This window comes from Rhinoderma darwinii, chromosome 4 (assembly GCF_050947455.1).
Source record: "Rhinoderma darwinii isolate aRhiDar2 chromosome 4, aRhiDar2.hap1, whole genome shotgun sequence".
Lineage (NCBI taxonomy): Eukaryota > Metazoa > Chordata > Amphibia > Anura > Rhinodermatidae > Rhinoderma > Rhinoderma darwinii.
In genome coordinates, this window is record NC_134690.1 from 269521559 (window position 1) to 269549107 (window position 27549).

General features: G+C 41.9%; 1 protein-coding gene across 2 annotated transcripts; it reads right to left on the bottom strand.

Annotated features, from left to right (window-relative positions):
• Positions 1-4618: 4618 nt before the first annotated feature.
• LOC142759847 (armadillo repeat-containing protein 1-like) lies at positions 4619-27528 on the bottom strand. Of its 2 annotated transcripts, none has more exons than XM_075862497.1 (7): positions 27407-27528; positions 26116-26277; positions 18141-18232; positions 13278-13452; positions 10602-10718; positions 6768-6842; positions 4619-4843 (listed from the first exon to the last, which is right to left on the bottom strand). In XM_075862497.1, the coding sequence occupies exons 2-7, from the start codon at positions 26263-26265 to the stop codon at positions 4652-4654; spliced, it is 801 nt and encodes a 266-aa protein (XP_075718612.1). In that variant the 5' UTR covers positions 26266-26277; positions 27407-27528; the 3' UTR covers positions 4619-4651. The 2 variants fall into 2 exon arrangements, with proteins under 2 accessions (XP_075718612.1, XP_075718611.1); XM_075862496.1 differs by having other exon boundaries at positions 27397-27528.
• Between the last annotated feature and the right edge of the window lie 21 nt (positions 27529-27549).

Below are 27549 nucleotides of genomic sequence, written 5' to 3' on the forward strand. Positions count from 1 at the left end.
ACATACCAGTGTAACGCCTGTCCCACCCACCCTGAACTATGTATAAAGGAGTGCTTCCAAATATATCACACCTCTCTGGAGTTCTAAATTAAATTTGTATCTGCCCCTTTCAATTATAATTATCGTCCCTTTTCATTTAAAATTACAGCGCCTTACCATAACCATTTCACCATTTAAAAATTGAACATCCCCTCCATAACAAAACTAAAAATACCCATTATACCCCTAGATGAATACCTAGGATTTGTAATACCGTATAGTATCAGCACAATTTTTTAGGCCTATGCAAACATAACATGTGCCCAAAAATCATCCAAGTAAAATAAGGCCTCAAAATCCTTGTGGTGTTCCAATACTTTCTGGCCCTGCCATATGTCCAGCAACACCAGATTAGGGCCAAGTTGGGGGTATTTCTAACTCGAAATAGCCTGATAAATGTTGAGGTGCTTTTCTTCACTTGCATGCTCTGTGTCTGAAAAATCTGTCCTATAAATGAAGCATTTGTGAAAAAAATTGAAAATGTTCTTTTTCACGCCACATTTCCACAAGATTCTGCAAAAAAAACTGTGTGGTCAAAAAAGTGATGACACCCCTAGATAAATTCCTTGAGGGGTGTAGTATTCGAAATGGGGGTCATTTCTGGGTGTTTTCCATCATTATGGGGGTTCAGAGTCTCTTCAAAGATCAAATGGAGCCGTTGCACCAATCATGCAAAACTTGGGCCCTGAAAATCAAAGGCTGCTCCTTCAATTCCAGGCACTGCCATGTGCCCACGCAAAATATTTGGACCACTTTGGGGGTATCTCTGAACTCGGTACAAATGGGCCAATAAATGTTGAGGTGCTTTTCTTCACTTGCATGCTGTGTCTGAAAAACCTGTCCTATAAATGAAGGATTTATGAAAAAAATTGAAAATGTTCTTTTTCACGCCAGGTATCCACAAGATTCTGCAAAAAAATTATGGGGTTAAAAAATTGATCACACCCCTAGAAAAAATTCCTTGAGGGGTCCAGTTTCCAAAATGGGATCCCTTTTGGGGGGTATTCACTACTTTGGTTGCTCCAGGGCAATGCAAATGCGACATGGCACTGAAAACTATTCCAGCAAAATCCGTGCTCCAAAATCCAAATGACGCTCCTTCTCTTCTGAGCCCTGCTGTGGGTCCAAACAGCAGTGTATTACCACATATGTGGTATTGTCGTAATCTGGAGAAATTGCTTTACAAATGTAGTGGTGCTTTTTCTCCTTTATTTCTTGTAAAAATTTAACATTTCTATGTTTTTCCAGAAAAAAAAAAGTAGATTTTCATATTCACACACTAATTCAAATAAATTTTGCAAAACAACTGTGTGGTCAAAATACTAACTATACCCCTAGAAAGATTCCTTGAGGGGTGCAGTTTCCAAAATGGGGTCCGTTTTTCCTGTATCGGCAGCACAAGAACTCTTTAAACCTGACATGGTGCCTAAAATATATTCTAAAAAAAGGAGGCCCCAAAATCCCCTAGGTGTTCCTTTGCTTCTGAGGCCTGTGCTTCTGTCCGTTAGCATACTACAGCCACATGTGGGATATTTCTAAAAAGTGCAGAATCTGGGCAATAAATATTCAGTTGCATTTCTTGGAAAAAAAACCTTCTGCGTTACAGAAAAAAATGGATTACATATGAATTTTGGCAAAAAAAAAATAATTTGTCAATTTCACCTCTACTTTGCTTTAATTCCTGTGAAACGCCTAAAGGGTTAAAACACTTTCTGAATGCTGTTTTGAATACTTTGAGGGGTGCAGTATTCAAAATGGGGTGATTTATGGGGACTTTCTAATATATAAGGCCCTCAAAGCCACTTCAGAACTGAACTGGTCCCTGAAAAAATAGGCTTGAAATTTTCTTGAAAATGTGAGAAATTGCTGCTAAAGTTCTAAGCCTTGTAACGTCCTAGAAAAATAAAAGAATGTTCAAGCAAACAAAGTACACATATGGGAAATGTAAACTAGTAACGATTTTGTGTGGTATTACGATCTGTTTTACAAGCAGATACATTTAAATTGAGAAAAATGCTGTTTTTTCAAAATTTTCTCAATTTTGTTGTTTTTTTACAAATAAATATTGAATTTATCGACCACATTTTTTCACTAACAAAGTACAATATGTCACGAGAAAACAATCTCAGAATCACTTGGATAGGTAAAAACATTCCAAAGTTATTACCACATAAAGTGACACGTCAGATTTGAAAAATAGTCTTCGTCCGGAATGCCAAAACAGGCTCAGTCCTGAAGGGGTTAATGTCTGTCGAAACAGTTTGTGCTAACAAATGTCGCGGACATGACATTGTACTTCTGCTTGGCAACCAACTACTTGATCATCATCCATTCAAGCAGACTGAATACAAGTAACAATGAATCAGCTACTGATAAATCGCATCTTACAAAATGACCTATAATTTAAATGATACAAACAAACTAGACGTTTTATTTACTACACAGACATGTATACAGAACAAAATATAATTCAGACTAGGTTTTACATACAGTAATAAGTGCTAGAAGAACATAAGATTGTACAATCTGAAAACATATTTCCTTCCCCAGTTTGAAATGGCATTATTTGGACAAATCAAAAAGTAACACAAAACAGGGATGTAAGAGTGCCAACTAAATATATACTTCCGCTACATTTTACAGGTTTCACAGCATAATGGTTGATGGTCTATCCAAAAAGGTAAAAAAGAAAACCACTCAGATTCCAGTTCTCATTTCCCTTAAAGAGGCTCTGTCACCACATTATAAGTGCCCTATCTCCTACATAAGGAGATCGGCGCCATAATGTAGGTGACCGTAATGCTTTTTATTTTAAAAAAACGATCTATTTTAAACCACTTTATGAGCGATATTTAGCTTTATGCTAATGAGTTTCTTAATGCCCAAGTGGGCGTGTTTTACTTTAGACCAAGTGGGCGTTGTACAGAGGAGTGTATGACACTGACCAATCAGTGACCAATCAGCATCATACACTTATCTCCATTCATTTACATTGCATCAGCGATATAGTTATATATCGCTATGTGCAGCCACATAGACAAACACTAACATTACTGCAGTGTCCTGATAATGAATATACATTACCTCCAGCCAGGATGGGATGAGTATTCAGAATCCTGACACTTCTGAATCTTTTCTGTGAGATTCCAGCAAGGCAAGCGTAATCTCGTTTGAAATGACAGGTTACATCGTAATCTCGCGAGATTACGCTTGCCTTGCTGGAATCTCACAGACGCTACAGGCATGTCAGGATTCTGAATAAACATCACGTCCAGGCTGGTAGTGATGTATATTCATTATCAGGACGCTACAGTAATCTTAGTTTTTGTGTATGTGGCTGCACATAGCGATATAACTATATCGCTAGTGCAGTGTTAATGAATGGAGAGAAGTGCATGACGCTGATTGGTCAGCGTCATACACTCCTCTGTACAACGCCCACTTGGTCTAAGAAACTCATTAGCATAAAGCAAAAAATCGCTCATAAAGTGGTTTAAAATAGATAGTTTTTCTAAATAAAAAGCATTACTGTCACCTACATTATAGCGCCGATCTCCTTATATAGGAGATAGGGCACTTATAATGTGGTGACAGAGCCTCTTTAAAGAGGCTCTGTCACCACATTATAAGTGCTCTATCTTCTACAAGTGGGCGTTGTAGAGAGGAGTGTATGACGCGGACCAATCAGCGTCATACACTTCTCTCCATTCACATATTCAGCACATAGTGATCTTGCTAGATCATGATATGCGTTCACTTACTCACACAGCAAGTTAATGACAGCTGTCATTAAGTCCCACACAAACGTTACCGAAGTGTCAGGAGTGTGAATAGACATCGCGTCCTGGCTGGAAGCAATGTCTATTCACTCTCAAGACACTTCAGTAACGTTACTGTATGAGTAAGTGACAGTGCATCATGATCTAGCAAGATCACTATGTGCAGTATAAATGAATGGGGAGAGGTGTATGACGCTGATTGGTCAGCGTAATACACTTCTCTTTACAACGCCCACTTAGCCAAAAGCTAAAAAACGCCCAGTTGGGCATTAAGAAACTCATTAGCATAAATCTAAAATAGGTCATAACTCCGTCAAAAGTGATTGTTTTTCTAAATAAAAAACACTGCTGTAATCTACATTACAGCGCAAATCACATTATGTAGAAGATAGGCCACTTATAATGTGGTGACAGAGCCTCTTTAAGTACTTTGGAAAATGAAAGAATTTAACTTTGTACTTGTTCTATTTTAATTCTATAAATCTTTGCAGCAGTATATTAGAAAGTTGCATAAGGTCTACTTTCATACTTTGAGGACTACACAACTGCATTATAGTCATCTTGCTGTACATAGTTGAACATGCTTTTAAAGGAATCCCCGAAATCTTACATTGTTTGGAAACAGAATGTTTCTCCAAATTTCCAAGTATCTTCTAGCTATAAAAATAGTAAGTGGGTTTCCAGTGTGTAATTCACATATTCAGGAAACACTAAAATGAATGCAGACACGGAAACATCTAGTGTTTCAGTTCGAAAGTAGGTAAATCACATATAAATACACAAGACTATATGTACAGAAGTTTCATGACGTATGACCGAACATTTCATGTTGGTCACCAGTAAAAAGTTTTACTAAGAAAACTGGCAGCAGCATTAAACCAACTTCCCCGAGATTCATCCTTTGACGTTGGACGGGTTAAAGCTTTTTCTAGATCTTTCTGAGGACTTTCCTCTTCTGGCAAATAGTCTGGCAAGCACAGGCTCTTTTCCATTTCATTGTTCATACTTGGCAGTGGAATATAATCCTATGCAAATGAAGCATAACATTCAAAAACGTTAAATATATGAATACATTCTAGGTTTACTTTTATTTGCATCTGGATTTCTGCCCCAAATGACTAATCTTTTGCCTAGAGGTAAAATAGTTACTCGGATATTCTACGGTTCTGCTGAGAAATGCAAATGTTTCCCTGACTTCAGAGGCTTACCACAAAGTATTACCAATTCGAAATATTAAATAATCTATTGAGAAGCATAAAACATTTACCAAACAAGTAATATTCATGATCTGGAGTTTGCGTTAGGAGTTGTTACTGTACTGTAGTTTTCTGTACAGAAGGGAAGTTACAATTTAATGGAGAAGAACTTCTCAGCGTGCAGCCCCTTGACTGTAGCAATTGGTGGTCGCAGTGGTCAAACCCCAAACGATTAACTAGTGATGTCATCAACATCCAAATATTCTAAATAATACATACATCCTAACTCCTATATAAGGTATTTCACAAGCAGTACTGCAGAGGTATTAAGATTTCTGAATCATTTAGACCCATAGGCCAAAGGGACGAAAGAGTGCAAACTTGGACGTGAAGAACTGCAGTTTTTCACATCCGAGTTGCACCCATGCGGGACCCGTTTTCACGGATCCCTCATAGCCTTGATTCTATAGAGGGAACATGTTCTATTTTTCAACGGACCCTTCACATGGTCAGTTGAAACGACAGCCGTTTGAACGGCCCCATTGAAATACATGCGTCCGTGTGACGGCCGTTTTAACGGCCATCACATGGACGCATACAACATTTGTGTGAATAAGCCCTAAGACCTTATTCAGATGGCCGTGTTCGGTCCGTGATATATGGACCGTGTTTTAGCCGTACTTCCAGGCTCCTAGAATCATTGTTTTTTTATGATGCTAGGAGTACCTGCCTTCCCGCGGGAATACGGTCCCATATTGAAAACATGATTACTGTATGGGACAGTATTCCCGCGGGCAGGCAGGGACCCCTAGCATCATAGATAACTATGCTGCTAGGAGCCCGGCTCCCTGAACTGTGGTCAGTCTGGGAATGGAAACAAACTGCTATTCCAATAGCCATAACTTTATTTTTCCCTTAATGTAGTCATACATTTTTATAGAACAATTCTTGAGTACATATAAATTGACTTATTATATAAAATTAATAACTTTATTATTATTTTTGGGAGGAGGAATAGATAAAAATGCAATTCCGCCATTGTTTTATGAATTCTTTTTTTTAACCACCTAGATGCCGCAGTCCATAGCGACCGCGGCATCTAATGGGTTAACATAAAACGCAATATACAACGGTGGAATTTCTAAGGGGTTAAACAACCAGGATCAGAGGTAACTCCAATCCCGGCCATTGCAGCAATGTCAGCTGTATATTGCAACCGGCACCCACTAAGCGGATGGTGTTGGCACAGCACCTGTCACAAAACTTAAAGAGGCTTTGTCACCAGATTATAAGTGCCCTATCTCCTACATAATCTGATCGGCGCTGTAATGGGCGTTTTTACTTTTTACCAACTGCGCATTGTACAGAGGAGTGTATGACGCTGACCAATCAGCATCAAACACTTCTCACTTCTACAACGCCCAGTTGGTAAAAAGTAAAAACACGCACAGTTGGTCATTAAGAAACAAATTAGCATAAATCTAAAATTATTCATAACTTGGTCAAAAATAATCGTTTTTCAAAATAAAATCCACTGCTGTTATCTACATTACAGCGCCGATCACATTATGTAGGAGATACGGCACTTATAATCTGGTGACAGAGCCTCTTTATCAGTTATATCCAAATGCGGGAAGGGGACATGTAGTGATAAATGTGTCACAACATACATCAATAAATTAGCCGAGCTTTAACTTAGACATTGACTAAAATTACGCCACTTTTGGGCGAAAGTGTTTACAACTGGGAGTACCTCTTTTCCACAATTGTTCTTTATCACCTGCTGCGCCTTCAAAACTTTGGTGTCTGCGATTGCCAAAGTTAAACACTGTAAACAATAACAATAATGTAATCAAAGTGTAAATACATATGGAGAAAAAAAACACTAAAAAAAATAACATTGCATGATTCAATGCATTTAACCCTGTACTGGCTAACAATTTTAACATGACCATTAGAGATGAGCGAACCGGGACAACCGAACCCGGTTTCGGTCCGAACATCGTGAAAAGCTCGGTTCGCAGCGAATCCGAACTTCACCGGGTTCGGCCGAACACGTTTTGACCGAACCCGGCTAAATTTTGGCGCCTGCGTAGTCAGCATTCCCTGACTGACTGGCACCTTATGAGTCACTGATTTTCCGGTACGCAACGTCAGGAGATAGTCACTGTCCAGGGTGCTGAAAGAGTTAAACGATCGGCAGTAACTGTTTCAGCACCCTGGACAGTGACTTCCGATCACAATATACATTAACCTGTAAAAAAATTAGAAGTTCCTACTTACCGATAACTCCCTGCTTCTTCCTCCAGTCCGACCTCCCGGGATGACGATTCAGTCCAAGTGACCGCTGCAGCCAATCACAGGCCAATCCCAGGCTGCAGCGGTCACATGGACTGCCGCATCATCCGTTGCCTTGGTGACGCGTCCCTCTCTTGACATCCAGCCCGACCTCCCTGGATGACGCGGCAGTCCATGTGACCGCTGCAGCCTGGGATTGGCCTCTGATTGGCTGCAGCGGTCACTTGGACTGAATCGTCATCCCGGGTGGTCGGACTGGATGTCAAGAGAGAGACGCGTCACCAAGGCAACGGTGACGCGTCCCTCTCTTGACATCCAGCCCGACCTCCCTGGATGACGCGGCAGTCCATGTGACCGCTGCAGCCTGGGATTGGCCTCTGATTGGCTGCAGCGGTCACTTGGACTGAATCGTCATCCCGGGAGGTCGGACTGGATGTCAAGAGAGGGACACGTCACCAAGGCAAAGGTGACGCGTCCCTCTCGACATCCAGCCCGACCTCCCTGGATGACGCGGCAGTCCATGTGACCGCTGCAGCCGGGGATTGGCCTGTGATTGGCTGCAGCGGTCACTTGGGCTGAAACGTCATCCAGGGATGTCGGGCCGAAAGTAGAGAGGGACGCGTCACCAAGGCAACGGCCGGGAGGCCGGACTGGAGGAAGAAGCAGGAAGTTCTCGGTAAGTACGAACGTCTTTTTTTTTTTTACATGTTGCTCTATACTGTGATCGGAATTCACTGTCCAGGGTGCTGAAAGAGTTACTGCCGATCAGTTAACTCTTTCAGCACCCTGGACAGTGACTATTTACTGACGTCGCCTAGCAACGCTGCCATAATGCCGGGTGCACACATGTAGCCACCCGTCATTACGGGAGCTCCAATTACAGGTTCGGTCAGAACTAGTTCGGTCCGAATCGAACTTTTTCATGAAATTCGGCGACCCAGCCGAACCAAACTTATCATAAGTTCGCTCATCTCTAATGACCATTAAGCAATTTCTTTGTGACGCTTCCAAGATTCTTCTGGAGGGAGGGAGGGGGGTGTTGGAATGGACAGCAAGTTCACCCATTGTTTTTTGCATTTTAAACTTACGCTGTTCACCTTGCGCCATAAATAACTTGTCACCTTAATTCTATGGTTCGGTACCATTACAGCGTTACTAAAATACGTTTAGGTTTTTCTACTTCTCTTTTTCAAATAATTTATTTTTGCATCGCCACATTCCAAAATCCAGACCTTTTTTGTCGATGTAGCCGTATGTGTGCTTGTTTTTTGGAGGACAAGATGTAGTTTTCATTGGTTCCATCTTGGAGCACGTGGGACTTATTTTTTTCGGGAGGGGAAATGGAAAAAAAAAGCAATTCAAATGTTGTTTTGCATTATTTTTGTATGGCGTCCCCATGTGGTTTAAATAGCATGTTCACGTTATCGTTTGGGTAGTTACAATCGCGGCAATAACACAATATATTATATTTTTTTAAAACGTTTACAAAATAAAACCACTTTTATAGAAAATATATATATATTTTTTTGCTGTGCACTTTCTTCTTTTAAATAAAATTATTAATCCCACTAGGGGACTTCACAATTCACTGAATGGGCACTTTATTAGACACCTGCTCTTTCACGATTTGAGCTGCTCTGTATGAAAATTAGACACGTGACCCCGTAGTGTAGCATAAAATCATTGAGCAAGTTTTCTGTGGATGAGTGTCAGCCTGAATCTACAAAAGAAAGGAAAAATTAAGCGATCTGAGTGACTTAGAATAAAGCATGGTCATTGGGGCTAGTCTAGCCTGGGCAGGTATTTAAAAAAAAAACAAAATAAAAAAAACTGCCAACCTTGTGGGATTTTGTCATGCAATGGTGTCAAGAGTACATAGAGAATAGTGTGATGGAAGAACAACATCCAGCGAAAAGGGAATCCTGTGGACGTTAACAACTCGTCAACAAAAGGGGTCAGAAGGGGATGTCCGGAATCGTTCGGACGATCAGGCGGTGCACAGTCAAGAAAATCTCAGCCAAATCGAACCCTGGTGCTCCAACGAACGTGTCCGAATGCACAACTCGCTGTTCCTTAGCACAGATTGGCTATAACAGAAAGCAAATAGTTCAAGTTCTATTGCTGTCTAAGGGAAACGGAAAGACAAGGCTTCAGTGGGCAAAATTGGATCACCGAGCAGTGGAAAAATAATGCCTGGTCAGATGAATTCAGATTTCTGTGGTACCTTGCTGATGGGAAGGTCAGAATTTGCAACATGCAGCATAAAATCGATGAAACCTTCCTGTCAGGCATCAACAGTTTAGGCTGGTGGAGTAATGGTGTGGGGAATGTTTTCTAGGCAGATACTTGTTAGGGCTTACCTAAGTATTGTGGACGACCAAATTCATCATTCATTCATGGCAGAAGAACACTTTAGCGGCAACTGCGAGAAGCTATCCTGTTTGCATGGGCCAATATTTTTGCAGAACAATTTCAACATCTAATGGAATCTATGCCACAACAAATTGCTGCAGTTCTGAAGGACAAAGAATGTCCAACGCGCTACTGTTTAGGTGTCTCTAATAAAGAAGCCATTGAGTGTATGTTTTGGTATACTCCGTATTCCAAAGCATTACTGCCTGTCGGTGGACAGGCAGTCTATCAGGCCATGCTTCTCGCACAGCCTTATAGGCATACAGCCATGGCAGACCTGCGGACTTGTGTTAGACCCATGGCTGCCGAAGAGTGACAGAGTGACCCCTAGTCGCTATTGACCGTGACATTTAAGGGGTTAAACGGACAGAACTGGAGTTCTCTCCTTTCCAGGCCGTTGCAGTGGGAGTCTGGTTGTCAGTCAACGCCAGGCTCCCATGTTGATGGCTCGAGCAGAGTTTCTGTAACTATACGTTATGGTGACTTAATGTAAGCCAATCCATGATGTACAGTTACGTCCTAGTGGCTTAATGAGTTTTTGTCACAGCAGACCAATGAATTTGAATTTAACAAGACAATGTAATATAATGCCATTTATGGTACGACCCCATGTATCGGCGTCCACATGGAGCCAAAAAAACGCTCACTTGCAGTAGTCAACGGCCATATCGTGCAGCCATTGGACACTACAAGTCAGCAGGGTATCAACCACCATTACGTAAGGCCATACCCATAGATGTAACTATTTATTACATTCCAATGGAAGTGTGCCCCCTCTCCACTAAAACCCAAGGGAAGTTTGTATTTGCGCCAGTATAATACATAAGTATTTGGCAATGCTTTAGGAGGCAATTAGTTCTGTTTCGGTGGTTCCTACCTCTGTTGCCAGGTCCGGCTTCACTCGCACAGTGCACCTCCTGATTGCTAACTGAAATGTAATGCTGATGACACCTTTCACCTTCAATAATGCCTCTTCACATAGGGATTTCCTTTCCTGTAATTTAAGAAGTATGCCAATAAGACTGATTGCAAGGTAATTTGTTTATAGCGGTCCTCCTTTCTACTAAGAAAAAGCAAAAAAAACACAATTATGATTGTGCAGACTAATATTTACCCGATTAGCTATATTGCAAGAAGAAATAAACTTAGAGCTACCAGTAAAAACAAATCTTTACATAAGGACTGCAGAGAGGAGAGAATCCTACGAGGTACAGTAAAAGCTATCCTCAGTTGAACTGGAGAGGTAAAATACATTTAACTTCCAACCAAGGATATATGTAAATATGTCATCACTATATATGATTGTCACGACTAGAATAGAAGGGCACGAGCTTTTAGAGGACACCAGAATCAAAGCTCTAGATGCAATATTCTGTGCTGGGGAGAAACGCTCTTTGCAGTGGTGCGCTGCTCTTCTGGCTAATATAGGAAAGGAGGTAAACGATTACATCCGTATGCTCTAACAGGGTTTGGGGGGCATAAATCAGATATGGGGTTTTCTGGTAGAGCACGAGTGGTTACTTAGCACTGCCTGAACAACAGAAGCTGTGGGAAGTTTGAGGCATACTAAAACAGGGAGAAGGGATGTGCTAATAGTCCAATAGTTAAAGGGGTTGTCCGAGATGAAATGACTTTGGCTCTGGCCGCTGTATTGATCTTCAATTCTTTGCCGGGTATACGACACGTCACTAGTGGCGTGCCGTTTATGGGCTGTTCTGCTGCACAGCCCGTAACGCGCATGCGCTGTCACTGCTGTTCTCGAGATAATAGCAGGAGCTGCGCATGCACGTTACAACAGAACAGCCCATACACGGAACAAGTGAAGTGTCGTACACCCGGAAAAGAATTGAAGCTCAACACAGCGGCCAGAGCCAGTGCAGAGAGTGACGTCACCCGTCAAGTACCCCACGGCAGGATCTGGAAACGGGGCCACTTTGGAAAATGTAAGTATATTACAAAATGTATTTACATTTATAAATTACAAGCATTAACACAAAGTCATTTAATCTCGGACAACCCCTTTAATGCTGGATTCAGACCCTCCTGGGCCAGCAGTGTTAAAGTTACCTACACAGCTAAATTTAAAGAGAATCTGTCACCAGATTTCACCATAGCAACTGCATACATTATTAAATAGATCTCCTAGATCTGATGATTTACTTATTACCTGATGTACTTACTTTGAAAATTTGCGTAAGAATGGCTGTATAATCCTTTCTTAAAGAGAACCTTTCACCTCCCCATACATGTGCAGCTGAGTGCAGCATGTAAGGGGCAGGGCTGCACAAACCCTGGGGCACTTTAAAAATGTTTCCTATCCTCCTCCGTTATTTAGATATCCCCCTCAACTGTCAATGGGGCGTGTAATTGGCAAGGGGGCGTGTAACATCGTTGTGACACTTTCCAATCAGCTACGGACAGTGTCACAGCAAGAGCGAGAGATCACACTGTCCTGACCTTGCCTGCCGAGAGTGAGTGAGAGCGTGCGGCCCAGCTCCAATTCCGCTGACGAAGTTACTCCTCTGTTCCTTAGTGGTGGCGGAGCTGCGCGCACGCTCGCCAACACGCTCTCTCCCCAGCTCTTGCTGTGACACTGTCCGTAGCGGATTGGACAGTGTCACAGCGATGTTACACGCCCCCTTGCCAATTACACACCCCATTGACAGTTCAGGGGGTTGTTTAAATATCGGCCGCCAAATATAACAGCACCGATATCTAAATAACGGAGAAAGATAGGAAAACATTTTTGTAGTGAGACAAGGTTTGTACAGCCCTACCTATTACGTGCTGCACTCAGCTGCACATGTATGGGCAGGTGAAAGGTTCTCTTTAAAGTTTTTTTCTGTCTGGTATTAAAATATGCATTTTAAGAGACCAAGTATATGCATGATGTAATCTCAATCTCCTCCCACCTAGAGCCACAGGGAACTCCTATCAGTGTCCCTCCTCCCCGGCACCATGCTGAAATCTTGCACATGCTCAGTACAAGCTGCAGTTTCCCTGGCTCTGCAGTGGGAGCGTCTTCCAGCAGCAGTTTTAGTGTTGAATTACAGCTTCTAACTCCATCTGCTGCATTATTTTACTGCAGAGCCAGGGAGGCCGTAATGTGTACTATGTGTGAGATTTCAGCATTGTGCGGGGCAGGAGGGACACTGATAGAAGCTTTTCAGCTCTAGGTGGGAGGAGATTGAGATGACATCATGTATATATTTAGTCTCATAAAATTCTAATTTTAATATCAGGCAGGAAAAACTTTGAGAAAGGATTATACAACCAATGTGGCATGAAATTTCAAAGGAAGTACCCCAGCTTCATCAAGTCGAAGATCTATGCAATAATGTATGCAGTTTGTATTGTGAAATGTGGTGACAGATCCTGTTCACAAGAGAATCTCCAAATGTATGTAAGGATATCTATGGATTGGTGGTGACACTAGGGTCACTTCGATGATAACGTTTATAGAACATGACCAGATTCAGTAATATTGGCAAATGCAACCAAGCTATAGTAAATTCTGTGCTGGGAATGGCTATATCAAGCACATAATCCTTACCAGATCAAGTCCATGAATATGAAGGGTTATGGTTTTTGCCCTTTTATTTGCACTTGAAATGAAAAATTGTAGGTTGTTTTGTTTGTTCTTTATTTCTGGTGTATGCAAGTGACTTGGCACACAGAGTGACAAATATATCCGCTGCGCAAGTAGTTTGATATGATTACTCAAGTCACTGTGAAGAAATGGAAAAAAAATACATATATTTTGTTATATTCAGATCGATCAGTGTACGTGTATGTTCACAGGGGTCGCTGCATATTCAGCCCAGATATTGCAGGGAATGCTATCTGAAAGTCTACACCAAATCATGTTTGATTTGGTGCAGACTCTCAGCTGGATTTGCCACTGCGTCTCCAGATGAGTGGTATATATACAGTGAAGGAAATAAGTATTTGATGCCTTGCTGATTTTGTAAGTTTGCCCACTGTCAAAGACATGAACAGTCTAGAATTTTTAGGCTAGGTCAATTTTACCAGTGAGAGATAGATTATATAAAAATAAAAAATAAAACAGAAAAATCACATTGTCAAAATTATATATATTTATTTGCATTGTGCACAGAGAAATAAGTATTTGATCCCTTTGGCAAACAAGACTTAATACTTGGTGGCAAAACCCTTGTTGGCAAGCACAGCAGTCAGACGTTTTTAGTAGTTGATGATGAGGTTTGCACACATGTTAGATGGAATTTTGGCCCACTCCTCTTTGCAGACCATCTGTAAATCATTAAGATTTCGAGGCTGTCGCTTGGCAACTCGGATCTTCAGCTCCCTCCATAAGTTTTCGATGGGATTAAGGTCTGGAGACTGGCTAGGCCACTCCATGACCTTAATGTGCTTCTTTTTGAGCCACTCCTTTGTTGCCTTGGCTGTATGTTTCGGGTCATTGTCGTGCTGGAAGACCCAGCCACGAGCCATTTTTAATGTCCTGGTGGAGGGAAGGAGGCTGTCACTCAGGATTTGACGGTACATGGCTCCATCCATTCTCCCATTGATGCGGTGAAGTAGTCCTGTGCCCTTAGCAGAGAAAAACCTCCAAAACATAATGTTTCCACCTCCATGCTTGACAGTGGGGACGGTGTTCTTTGGGTCACAGGCAGTATTTCTCTTCCTCCAAACACGGCGAGTTGAGTTAATGCCAAAGAGCTCAATTTTAGTCTCATCTGACCACAGCACCTTCTCCCAATCACTCTCAGAATCATCCAGATGTTCATTTGCAAACTTCAGACGGGCCTGTACATGTGCCTTCTTGAGCAGGGGGACCTTGCGGGCACTGCAGGATTTTAATCCATTACGGCGTAATGTGTTACCAATGGTTTTCTTGGTGACTGTGGTCCCAGCTGCCTTGAGATCATTAACAAGTTCCCCCCGTCGAGTTTTCGGCTGAGCTCTCACCTTCCTCAGAATCAAGGATACCCCACGAGGTGAGATTTTGCATGGAGCCCCAGATCGATGTCGATTGACAGTCATTTTGTATGTCTTCCATTTTCTTACTATTGCACCAACAGTTGTCTCCTTCTCACCCAGCATCTTACTTATGGTTTTGTAGCCCATTCCAGCCTTGTGCAGGTCTATGATCTTGTCCCTGACATCCTTAGAAAGCTCTTTGGTCTTGCCCATGTTGTAGAGGTTAGAGTCAGACTGATTAATTGAGTCTGTGGACAGGAGTCTTTTATACAGGTGACCATGTAAGACAGCTGTCTTTAATGCAGGCACCAAGTTGATTTGGAGCGTGTAACTGGTCTGGAGGAGGCTGAACTCTTAATGGTTGGTAGGGGATCAAATACTTATTTCTCTGTGCACAATGCAAATAAATATATATAATGTTGACTATGTGATTTTCTGTATTTTTTTTTATATAATCTATCTCTCACTGGTAAAATTAACCTAGCCTAAAAATTCTAGACTGTTCATGACTTTGACAGTGGGCAAACTTACAAAATCAGCAAGGGATCAAATACTTATTTCCTTCACTGTATAGAAAAAAATAAAAATAAATCCATCCTCACTTCCACTTGGTTTCCCATCCCATGTGACATTGCAGCCTGTGATTGGGAACTCCAGGAGAGGAGAGTATGGATTTTTATTTTTTTTAAATTGGAAATATGTTTATTTATTTTTTTCCCTCTACTTGCAATTTTTTCTGCCATTCGCAGCTTTACTGCAGCAGAAATCGCAATATTTGTTGCGGAATTTCACTTTCCAATCAAACTCAATAGGGAAAGTCAGCAACAAATATGCAACCATTTTTTTTTAAAAATCTGCAGCATGTTGATTTATGCTGCGAATAAATAAATCCATACCACAGGGCAATTTCTAAATTTTCTGCACCAACTGGGTGAGATTTTTTAAAATCTCATTCACTTCATGGCTATTGTAATAATTTGCGGATTTTCCATCCGCAAATCTGGACAGAAAATCTGCAGCAATTCCACTATGTCTGAACAAAGCCTTAAAAAGCTTGGTATTATAAATGGTTTTTTTATTCCAAATATACCAATGAAACACGACACAATGTCCAGCTTGTCTAGCTGGCTTGCCAGCCCTAGATCTTGTGAAACACTCAGGTAGTGGTGAAGTATATATTACCCAACAGTAGATGAAGGCATACAATAAATAATTAGAAAGTAATGACATCATAAATAGATGTATTTAGCTCACAAAGCATTGCCTAGACTGGTATCCACTTCTCAGCTGAGAGCAATACTAGCTATCTAAAGATTTGCTGCCTCTGAATGTAAACCAGTGTTCTCATTCACTGGCAGCAAACAAATATCTTGGAAATGGTGAGGCATTAAAACATAACTTGTGAATTTATCAACTTCTCTACGCCAGTTTCCTGGACTTTGCAAAGGAAGTTGCAATTTGTGGGAAAATTGGGACGTTTACTCCACTCGTCACTTTTCTAAAAAGTGGGTGTAGCTTAGTAAAGGGGTTGTGGTCATCAACAGCACGACAAATTTATTGGAATCTAATATTAATCTGGCGTAGATCTCGCTCTGTGGCCAAGGGCGTAACAGGGTACAGGTAGGCCCTGTGCTGATCTTCTCAGGCTCCCACATCAGGGCACGGTGCATACAAGGTACTGGCGCTGGGCAGCGTCAGAGCCTTATATGTGATGCAGCATACAACATCCTGCCTGCATCGCATATAACATCCTGACGCTGCTCTATTGCATCTTACTCCAGAAGGGCAGAAAGCCAAGACTGGCGTGTAAAATGCCAGTCTTAGGCCCCATGCACACGACCGTAAAAACTACCGTAATTACAGGCCCATAGACTTCTATTGGCCACGGGTACATCCCCGTGCCGTTGAAAAAGATAGAACATGTCCTATTTCAGGCCGTAATTACGGCACGGGTAGCCCATAGAAGTCTATGGGGCTCCCGTAATTACGGGTGGCTACGTGTGTGCACCCGTAATTACGGGAGCGTTGCTAAGCAATGTCAGTAAATAGTCACTGCCCAGGGTGCTGAAAGAGTTAAACGATCGGCAGTAACTGTTTCAGCACCCTGGACAGTGACTACCGATCACAATAAAGATAAAGCTTTAAAAAAAAAAAAAAAAGCGTTCATACTTACCCAGAACTCCCTGCTTCTTCCTCCAGTCCGGCCTCCTGTAATGACGTTACAGCCCATGTGACCTATGCAGCCAATCACAGGCCAATTACTGGCTGCAGCGGTCACATGGACTGCCGCGTCATCCAGGGATGTCAAGAGAGACGAGTCACCAAGACAACGGCCGGGTAAGTATGAATTTCTTTTACTTTTATTACGGAAAGAGCTGCCCCTTCTCTCTATCCTGCACTGATAGAGAGAAGGGGCTGCCGATTAGTGCAGTGTAATTTTGCAGCCAAAAACGTGCCCGTAAATACAGGTAGAATACGGGTGACACCGGACCGTAAATACTGGTGCAATACGGGTCGAATACGTGTGACCAAGGACCCGTATTTACGCCAGTATTTACGGGTGGGCAACATACGGTCGTGTGCATGAGGCCTTAGTAAATCTGCCCCCAAAGTATATTAGAAAGATGTAGAACTTTTCACTTATACGTTAAAGGACAGGTGTCGCGGCAAATTTTTTTTTAAATATAAATTAGCTTTTAGTGTTGCATTAAAATAAATGTTATTTATTTGTGTGTTACTTTTTTTCCCCTAACTTTTACTTCACTATGGGGGCTGCCATTTTTTTTTCATCTCTGTATGTGTCGATTAACGACACATACAGAGATGGAATACGGCACATACATCCCCATAGAGAATGCGAACGGGAGCCGTTCCATTCACTATGGTGTACGCAGTCTGTGTGGGAACGGCGCATGTAAGATGACTACTTCCGGTCGCGACTTCTGGACATGTGTTCACAAGTGAGCGGACGGACCGGAGGGAGCAGGTTTGTCATGTTTGTGTATGTTTCGTGTTATAACCACTGTATGTAAGCCTACTACACTGTGTATTCGCTCAAAAAATGGCGGCACAGTGTAGGAGGTTTGAACATTCAATCCCCTCCTTTCTCCTGGCACTAGCCAGGCTAAAGGTCGGGGGGATTGTTTGAGGACACTAGAGCGAGTGTGTCTTCTCAAATTTTGCAGCATAAAGCATTGTGGTTGCTTTACCACATGCCAATGCTGCAATTTTGGGAATTGCTCCCTCTAGTGACCAGCACAGGGAAATGTTATAAATTAGAATCTAATTTATAATATTTCCTGACTTGTGAAAACATTGAAAAAATGCGAACAATGTCTAATCATGTATAAACTAACTGTTTAAAAAAAAATAATAATTTCTAGGAACACATTCCCTTTAAGCCTTATTTTCATAAAACCAGAAACCTCTTTAACACTAAAATGATTGAGTTTACCTGTTCTTAATGTTCTCCAGACTCACCATCATACCAAGCTCACATCTCATTATTTCACAGTGATTAGGATTTTCACATAAGTAGTGAATTGACTGTGAAAAAATAAAGAGTAACACATATTATAGAATGGGGAGTAAAAGCTTATTATTATGGTGCTTATACAAAAACCCGACCATTCAAGGAAAGTATTTTAGGCAAATATTTAGAATCACTGCAATTTGTGCGCAACCCTACTTGACCCTTCATTCCTCAGGTTGTATTGTACTGGATTTCTTCCTGTTCTCTATTTATCCTACCTTTTTAGGTTTTATCCGCTACTCTGTTCTATACCAGGCTGCATGTTGCTCTCATGACACTGTTTACACCATCGACCATTTCTTTTTTTACCCTTTTATTTTCTTGTTACTTATATTTAGACCGACAGCTGATTGTTTTCATTCCCTACTCACCGCTTGGTGTGGTAAATTTTATTTGGTTAGGGTTGTGATTGTATGTTCCTCCATTTACAGTATGGTATTTCATTTAACCCCTTAGTGACCAGACCATTTTAGGCCTTAAAGGAACAGTGTCATCAGAAATTATTTTTTTATATGTTAAAGATGTTAGTGCTTTATTAAAAACTTTTATATTTATTTGTGTGTTTGTGTTTTACTTTTTCTTATTTTTACACTTTTTCTTCCCTATGGGGGCTGCCATTTTTTGTTCCATTTCTGTGTGTGTCGATTAACGACACATACAGACATGGAATACGGCAGCCACAGTCCCATAGGGACTGCGAACGGCTCCCGTCCCATTGACTGCAGTGTACGGCGTCTGTGTGGGAACTGCGCATGCGCCGCTCCCACACAGTCCTATTCGAAATTGGCGCCGTCCGGCGCCATTTTCCTGTGGACCGGAAGTCGCGGCCGGACAGTAATATTACTACTTCCGGTCGCGGCTTCCGGATTTCTGCACTTGCACCAGCGGCAGCAAACGGAGCGGACGGGCCGGAGGGAGCCGCGGCGGCAGGAGCAGGTAAGAGATTTCAATGTATGTTCGTGTTTGTGTGTGTTTACTACTGTATGTAAACCTGCTACACTGTGGGTTAGCTCAAAAAATGGCGACACACAGTGTAGGAGGTTACACCGTTCAAACCCCTCGTTTATCCCGGCACTAGCCAGGATAAAGGAGGGGGGGATGCTGAGAGCTCACTAGAGCGAGGGCTGTTAACCCAATGTTGCAATGCTGCAATTTTGGGAACAGCTCCATCTAGTGACCAAAAATGGGTAGTATTATAAATTAGAAATAATTTATAATATTTCCTGGACTCGTGCAAAAAAATAAAAAAAATTTGAACAATGTTTAACCACCCACACACTAAATGTTTAATTTTTAAAAAAAAAACATGTTTTTCTGGCAACACATTCCCTTTAATGACCAAGCTATTTTATTCGTTTTTCTATAGTCGCATTCAAAGAGCTATAATTTTGTTATTTTTTCGTCTACATAGCTGTATGAGGACTTGTTTTTTGCGGGATTAGTTGTGCTTTTTAATAGCACCATTTTTGGGTACATATAATTTTTATATTAACTTTTATTAACCTTTTTGGGGGGGGGATTATAAAAAAAAACTGAAATTCTGCCATTGTTCTATGCGTTTTTAAATTGACTCCATTCACTATGCGACGTAAATAACATGTTACCTTTATTCTATGGGTCGGTACGATTACGGCGATACCACATATGTAGAGGTTTTTTATGTTTTACGACTTTTGCACAATAAAAACACTTTTGAACTAAAATTATTTGTTTTTGCATCGTCGCTTTCCAAGAGCCGTAATTTGTTTTATATTTTTTGGGCTTGTTTTCTGCGGGACGAGACGTAGTTTTGATTGGTACTGTTTTGGGGTGCATGGGACTTATTGATTCATTTTTATTATGACTTTTTTGGGGGGCAATGGAAAAAAATAGCAATTTCGCCATTGTTTTTTGCGTTTTTTTTACGGTGTTCACCTTGCGGTTTAAATGACATATTAACTTTATTAATGGAGTCATTACGGTCGCGGCGATACCACATATGTGTACTTTTTTTTTTTTTTTTACACTTTTACTAAATAAAACCACTTTTTATGGAAAAAAATGGTTTTATTTTTTTACTGTAACTTTTATTATTAATCTTTATTTCACATTTATTATTTATTTCATTAGTCCCACTAGGGGACTTTACTGTGCGATCTTCTTTACTGTGCTGATATAATGCTCTGGTATACAATCTGTTAGGATGTGCCTCCGGCGCTTCCTAACAGGCATATGTCCAGGGCAGACCTGGGGGCTTTTATCAAGCCCCCGGCTGCCATGACACCCCATCGGAGACCTGCGATTGCATGGGTGACAGAGGGAGCTCACTCCCTTTGTAAACAAAGTTAAATGCCGCGGTCGCTATTGACGGCGGCATTTAACGGGTTAAACGGCCGCGATCTAAGTAAACTTCGATTGCGGGCGTTGGAGCAGGAGCTCAGCTGTCATCAGACAGCTGGGCCCTGGCTCCAGCCTGCACGGGAGACCCGTGCAGGACTTAGACTAGGCTCACGTGAAAAGCCTAGCCTAAGGCCCCTTAGTGACCGACGTGAAAAGGCGTATTGGTGGTCACTAAGGGGTTAGCATACCTCCAATGACATTGCCTAAAAATCTTTTTTTGCACAGCTGAATAGAGCCTTTCACTACAATTCCAATGATATCTATATTAAGCAGATAGCTACTTCCTAGCCCGAGATCCAGACGTTATGCTTGTCAGAGAGTAAATGTAAAATCTTGTCTTGCTACATATTGAAATGGACGGGCACTTCCTGATTGGGACATCAGCTAAGGGAATTGAAGCCAGAGCTTGTGCCCTTATATCCCAGGATGATTTGCTTTTAACTTGTGCGCGAGCAAATCATCTCAGCCAATCAGGTTACACAACCTCCTGCCGCACTCTCTCCCCAGCATTTAGTCTCCATACAGACATATTCTGCAAGGCAAGAGTAAAGACAGACAAGTGCTGCAATCACTGGATCCCTGAATCATGCTAATCTACAGTGCCCTGCTCGAGGAAGAGGGTTGAAATTTGGTGGGATTTAATGGGGTCATAAAATCTACCAGTTATCGCCGAAGAAAACCACCCCAAAGGCAAGGTTGGGGGGGGGGGGGCTCATTTGAAAGCGCTTTCAAATACAAAAATGATGCTGCAAACGATTTTGAGATAGGATTTTTTTCGCTGATATTTAACGTTAAATTTATCATCTTCATTATCGGCTACCGCCGGTGTTAATTTTCAATCCATTGAAAGTTATGAGGGTATTCCGGAACTTTTGGTGGGCACTGTATACACACACAATTTTCACTTTAGTTTTTTCCTTCCCACATTACAAAAGCTATAAACTTGTTTATTTTTCCATCACTATTGCCGTATAAGGCCTCATGCACACGACCGTAGCCGTGTGCACGGCCGTGATTTTCGGGTCGGCCGGCTGCGGACTGTCAGCGGACTGTCAGCCGCAGGCCGCCCGCAAATCGCGGGACATGCACATGGCCGCGGCCATTGTTTTCAATGAGCACGGACCGCAGAACCGGGCCGTAATAAGACATGCCCGTTCTTTCTGCGGTCCGGGATCCCGGGCCGTGCACGAACCGCAAAAACTACTGTCGTGTGCACGGCCCCATAGAAAAGAATGGGGCCGCAATTCTCCCGTGGATTTTCGGGAGAATTGCGGCCGCAAAAACACGGTCGTGTGCATGAGGCCTAAGGGTTTGTTTTTTTCTGGGACAAGTTGTAGATTTTCACGGCACAGCACTACCATATAATGTAGTGGGAAACAGGAATAAAAATATTTGTATGGTAAAATAGGGAAAAAAAAAACAGATTTCTCAATCTTTTGGGTGGTTTCGTTTTCACGGCGTTCACTGTGCATTAACTTCATTCTGCGGGTCAAAACGATTACAGCGATACCAAATTTATAACCTTTTTTTCGATCTTTTACAAGGATAAAACTGATTGTTAAAAATAAAATTTGAGTTTGGTCGCCACATTCTGTCAGGTATAACTTTTTTCTTTTTCGTCGATTGAGCGGTGTGGGGGATTATTTTTTGCGGAGTGAGATTTAGTTTCTATTTCCATTTTGGGCTACATAAGACTTTTTGATCACTTTTTATTCAATTTTTTTGTGGGAGATGAAGTGACCAAAAAACAGACATTCTGGCATTTTTCTTTTTTATGGCATTCACCGTGGGGGCTAAATAATGATATATTGTAATAGTCCAGACTTTTACAGATTCATCGATACCAGTTATTTATGTTAATTATTTGACATTGTGCTTGAGGGGAGAATGGTTTTTTTTTTCTTTTTATTTATTATTAAAGCTATTTTACTTGTCCTCCCAGGGGACTGGAACCAGCGATCGTTAGATCGCTTGCACGATATAATGCAATACTAATGTATTGCAGTATATTGTGATACTGGTCTTTTTTCCTAAGAATACAAAGACGGCAGACCTGGGGGACTTCATCAGGCCACCAGGCTGCAATGCCAACCAACTGCACACTGAAGTCGTGTCACGGGGGGGATAGGGGGGGGGGGGCGTTGGAAAGTTACAGGGGGCCACCCCCGTCTCTAGTTATTTAAATGTCACGGTCACTATTCACCGCGACATTTAACAGGTTAAACGAGCGGGATCACGCTGAAGTCGCGGCTGTAACACTCAGGACTAGGGCTCTGGGGTTGCCCCTGACATCACTGTCCATATATTGACAGTTGTGTCAGGAGGAGAGGAGTCCCAGGCAGAGCATTTGAATTGGCTCTGTTTCGGGACTCTGGCAATGGGGAAGTCCCTGACATCACTGCTCATATATGGACAGTAATGTTAGGAGCAGAGCAGCTCTGGGGTTACATAGTTAGTATGGTTGAAAAAAAGACATGTCCATCAAGTTCAACCAAGGAATGGGAAAGGGAAAAATGTCTACACATAGGAGCTAATATTTCTTCATTCTAGGAAATTATCTAACCCTTTTTTAAAGCCATCTACTGTCCCTGCTGTGACCAGCTCCTGCGGTAGGCTATTCCATAGATTCACAGTAAAGAAGGCTTGTCGCCTCTGCAGATTGAACCTTTTTTTTCTCCAGACGGAGGGAGTGCCCCCTTGTTTTTTGAGGGGGTTTTACATGGAACAGGATTTCACCATATTTTTTGTATGTGCCATTCATATATTTATATAAGTTAATCATGTCCCCCCTTAGTCGTCTTTTTTCAAGGCTAAATAGGTTTAATTCTTTCAATCTTTCCTCATAACTTAGATTCTCCATGCCCCTTATTAGCTTTGTTGCTCTTCTATGTATTTTTTTCCAACTCCAGGGCATCCTTTCTATGAACTGGAGCCCAGAACTGAACTGCATATTCTAGATGAGGCCTCACTAATGCTTTGTAAAGTGGTAATATTACATCCCTGTCCCGCGAGTCCATGCCTCTTTTAATACACGACAATATCTTGTTGGCCTTTGAAGCAGCTGATTGACACTGCATGCTGTTATTGAGTTTATGATTTACAAGTACACCCAGATCCTTCTCAACAAGTGACTCCCACAGTGTAGCTCCCCCTGGGACATATGGTGCATGCAGGTTGTTTGTACCCAGGTGCATAACTTTACATTTATCTACATTAAACTTAATTTGCCAAGTGGACGCCCAAACACTCAGTGTGTTCAAATCAGCTTGTAATTCACGAACATCTTCCATAGACTGAACTATATTACATAGCTTGGTGTCATCTGCAAAAATAGAAATAGTGCTATTAATCCCATCCTCTATATCATTAATAAATAAGTTGAATAATAGTGGTCCCAGCACGGAACCCTGGGGTACACCACTTATAACCGGGGACCATTCAGAGTAGGAATCATTGACCACAACTCTCTGGATACGGTCCTTGAGCCAATTCTCATTCCAATTACAAACTATATTTTCTAAACCTATAGTCCTTAATTTACCCATTAGATGTCTATGGGGGACAGTGTCAAATGCCTTTGCAAAGTCCAAAAACACTATATCCACAGCGGCCCTTCTGTCTAGGCTTCTGCTCACCTCTTCATAAAAACATGTCAGGTTGGTTTGTCCTTAGTAAAACCGTGCTGGCTATCACTTATAATACCATTTTTTGTCACATAATCCTGTATATAGTCCCTCAAATATTTTCCCCACGATGGATGTTAAGCTTACTGGTCTATAATTACACGGGGAAGTTCTAGAGCCCTTTTTAAAAATAGGTTGCCCTTGACATCACTGTCTATATATGGACAGTGATGTTAGAGGCTTCCACAGAGCCAGTGTACCGGAGCAGAGCCTCTACTAACGCTATGCCCGGGACTACAGCTCTGATCCGGATATCACTATCCATATATGAACAGTGATGTCAGGAGCAGTGCGGTGAATAGGGCCTAGAGTGAGAAGTCTCGGGAGCGTGCACGTCAACGTGGTGCCTCCCCATCAGCCTCTGTTCTGCATAGAATCTGATGTTGCTGGCTACAGATTCAAACGGACAACGAGCGAGGACTGCAGAAGTAGAAGAGACGGAGGAGCAGCAAAAGAGGGAAGAAGACTACAGCATAGCAGGCTAACGCTTGTAGTAAGGTAAATATAATATATTGAAAAGTTTTTTATTATGTTTAACCCGTTAGTGACCGCCAATACGCCTTTTCACGGCGGCCACTAACGGGCTTTATTCTGATGCATAAGCCTTTTTACGGCACTGCATCAGGATAAAGTAAACAGAGCAGGGAGCCGTTAAATCTCCCTGATCTCAGCTGCCAGAGGCAGCTGAGGGCTGGGGGCATCCCTGCTCTGCCGTGTGAGATCGATATAAGTACCGATCTCAGCCGTGCACCGCATCTCTCCCTCTCTCCTAACAACTGCCTGTGTGCTATCTGTGCACAGGCTAATGTACTGGCATATAGATATATACCAGTACATTAAAGTTGAAAAGTAAAGTAAAAACTTAAAGTAATATTAAATGTTAAAATATACACATACACCTTTTTTACAATAAACATTAAAATAAGTCTCAATACATAAAATATACATTCAGTATTGGTGCGGCCGTAATAACCTGCACAACAACTTTTTTGCGTCATTTATGATGTGTACGCTGTAAAAAAAAAAAATATATAAACACTGCTTTCTATCACTTATTGTGAGGCAGGAGGTGCGATGATGAATTTAACCTCCATGTGCCTCACATTAATAGTAATTAACCCCATCATGTACCTTACACATTAACCCATTATGACTGAGAAACATGATGGGGTTAATTACTATTAATGTGAGGCACGTGGAGGTTAAATTAATCATCACACCTAGCGCCTCACATCAGAAAATGGAAGAACTTTTTTGGTTTTATTACTGTTGGCAAAGTATCGAATTGGTATCGAAATCGCAATACTAAACGAAGTATCGGTATCGAAGTCCAAATTCTGGTATCGTGACATCCCTAGATCACACACACAGTTTTGGTGCAGTTTTTTTTTAGCTGGACACAAAAAAAAGGAGATGTATAAATAATAGACTGATGCCTTTCCTTCCTTTTAAATCCACTTCTGACTTTGGACTTCAAGAAACTGAGCAAAATATGTCCACAAAAACAGCATCAAAACTGCATGTGTGTGTAATCCTGGACTTAAGCTACTGAATATATTCAAATAGCCGTAATCACGGGCACGGACGGCCGTGGACAGTCACCAGCATTTGTAGGCCATGCTCCCATTATAAAGGTCTGTAAAATTAAAAAAAAAGGACATGTCCTATTTTTTGCGGAAGGTTTCTATAGCCCGGACACCTTCCCATATATTGTCCGTGGGCAATAAAAAATGAATGGATCCGTACTTTGATCAAAATTACGGATCGGTATTTGCGGATCAAAATTACGGTCATGTGCATGGGGCCTAAGACCTTTTGCTTCCAGACGGTCTCACCTGAAGAGCAGCTTCAACCACATGTGTGTCCTGATGACTAAGAAAAAGGATGAGACCCGCGAGACAGCTCCTGTCCCTTACAATACTTGCTCTATTCTGCGGATCAGAAGCCAGGTTCTTCAGATGGGTGACAACAGACACAGTATCCATTTCTGATGAAAGCTGCAAGTCATAGAACATAAAAAGATTAGAAGATATTCAAATGAGCATATTAAAGTGGAACTGCACATCTTCTGACAAGCCAAAAGATGAAGATGCTTAAAGGGGTTGTCCAGTCATAAGAAATTGATGACCTATCCTCAGGATAGGTCATCAACATCTGATAAGTCGGGGGTTCGACTCCTGGCACACCCGCCGATCAGCTGTTTTGAAGGGGCAGCGGTGCTGGTACGAGTGTTGCTTTCACTTCATCACGATCACTGCTCGTACTGTGAATCGCCGACACACTTGTAGCAGCGGTTCACGGTATTACAGCCTTCTCCTATTCATTTCAATGGGAGAACGTAATACTGCGAACCGCCGCTACTACAAGCGTGTCGGCCATTCACAGTACGAGCAGCGGTCCTACCAGAACTGGGCCCTTTCAGAACAGCTGATCGGCAGACCCCCACCAATCAGATATGTCCCCTGCTCTACCATTGGATTCAACAGAATCTGCATCCTGAGGGCACAGATACAATTGCAACAGGGGAAAAAAACGGAACGCGCAAGATGACAGATAATTGAGCTAAATTTAGGTTTCGGGTTTATTTTCGATTAATTGCCCAGCCCTGGCGGCAGATAACCTTTTCTGGGGACATTGCAGGGGTTTCCCCACCACTTACATTGATAGCATACTGATATTGATCACATAGGAAATTGTGGATGCTCCAACTGCCCCTGACCAGTACTGTATTTACCAGTCTGGTAGATTGCGGACATAATTGGTCATGTTATGGAGGTAATATTAAGAGGTATGCTCTACGTATCTTTGATGGGGCAAATTATTTGGGGGTGGGGCCAAAGAAGGACACTTGTTCACAAGGCACTTTGCGCATATGTAATCAATATACAATCAACGTTATGGGTAGGTAAAACCCTTAAGGCTGGGTTCACACGTCGCGGTCAAAATGCATTTATCTTGCTGCGAACCGCAACCAATTTGCTAATTGTGGAAAATATCAGAACAATTTTGGGATAGGAGCAAATTAACAGCTTCAGAGTTCTATGTACAGAAACAGGAATTTTTTCACAAACGCCGCAAGTAGAATTATCTCACACAACACATGTGTAATAACGTACAATATCTCACCGGTCTCACTATCGTCACACTCCTCGGGGCCGCTCGGACTATTACTGCACCTAGACCGCTGACAGGTATCTGCGGTCACACGCCTTGTCCTGCCTCAGGCACTCAGCGACCGTTACCAAGCCCAACCCACAGTGAGCTGATTG

What these genes read in the sequence shown, in the direction of transcription:
- LOC142759847 (XM_075862497.1), bottom strand. Translation starts at nt 26,265, where the DNA reads ATGGATACTGTGTCTGTTGTCACCCATCTGAAGAACCTGGCTTCTGAT. An exon ending in AGCCGGACCTGGCAACAGAG is followed by an intron (nt 6,843 to 10,601) that starts GTAGGAACCACC and finishes TATTGTTTACAG; the next exon opens with TGTTTAACTTTGGCAATCGC. An exon ending in AGAACAATTGTGGAAAAGAG is followed by an intron (nt 4,844 to 6,767) that starts GTACTCCCAGTT and finishes TCATTTGCATAG; the next exon opens with GATTATATTCCACTGCCAAG.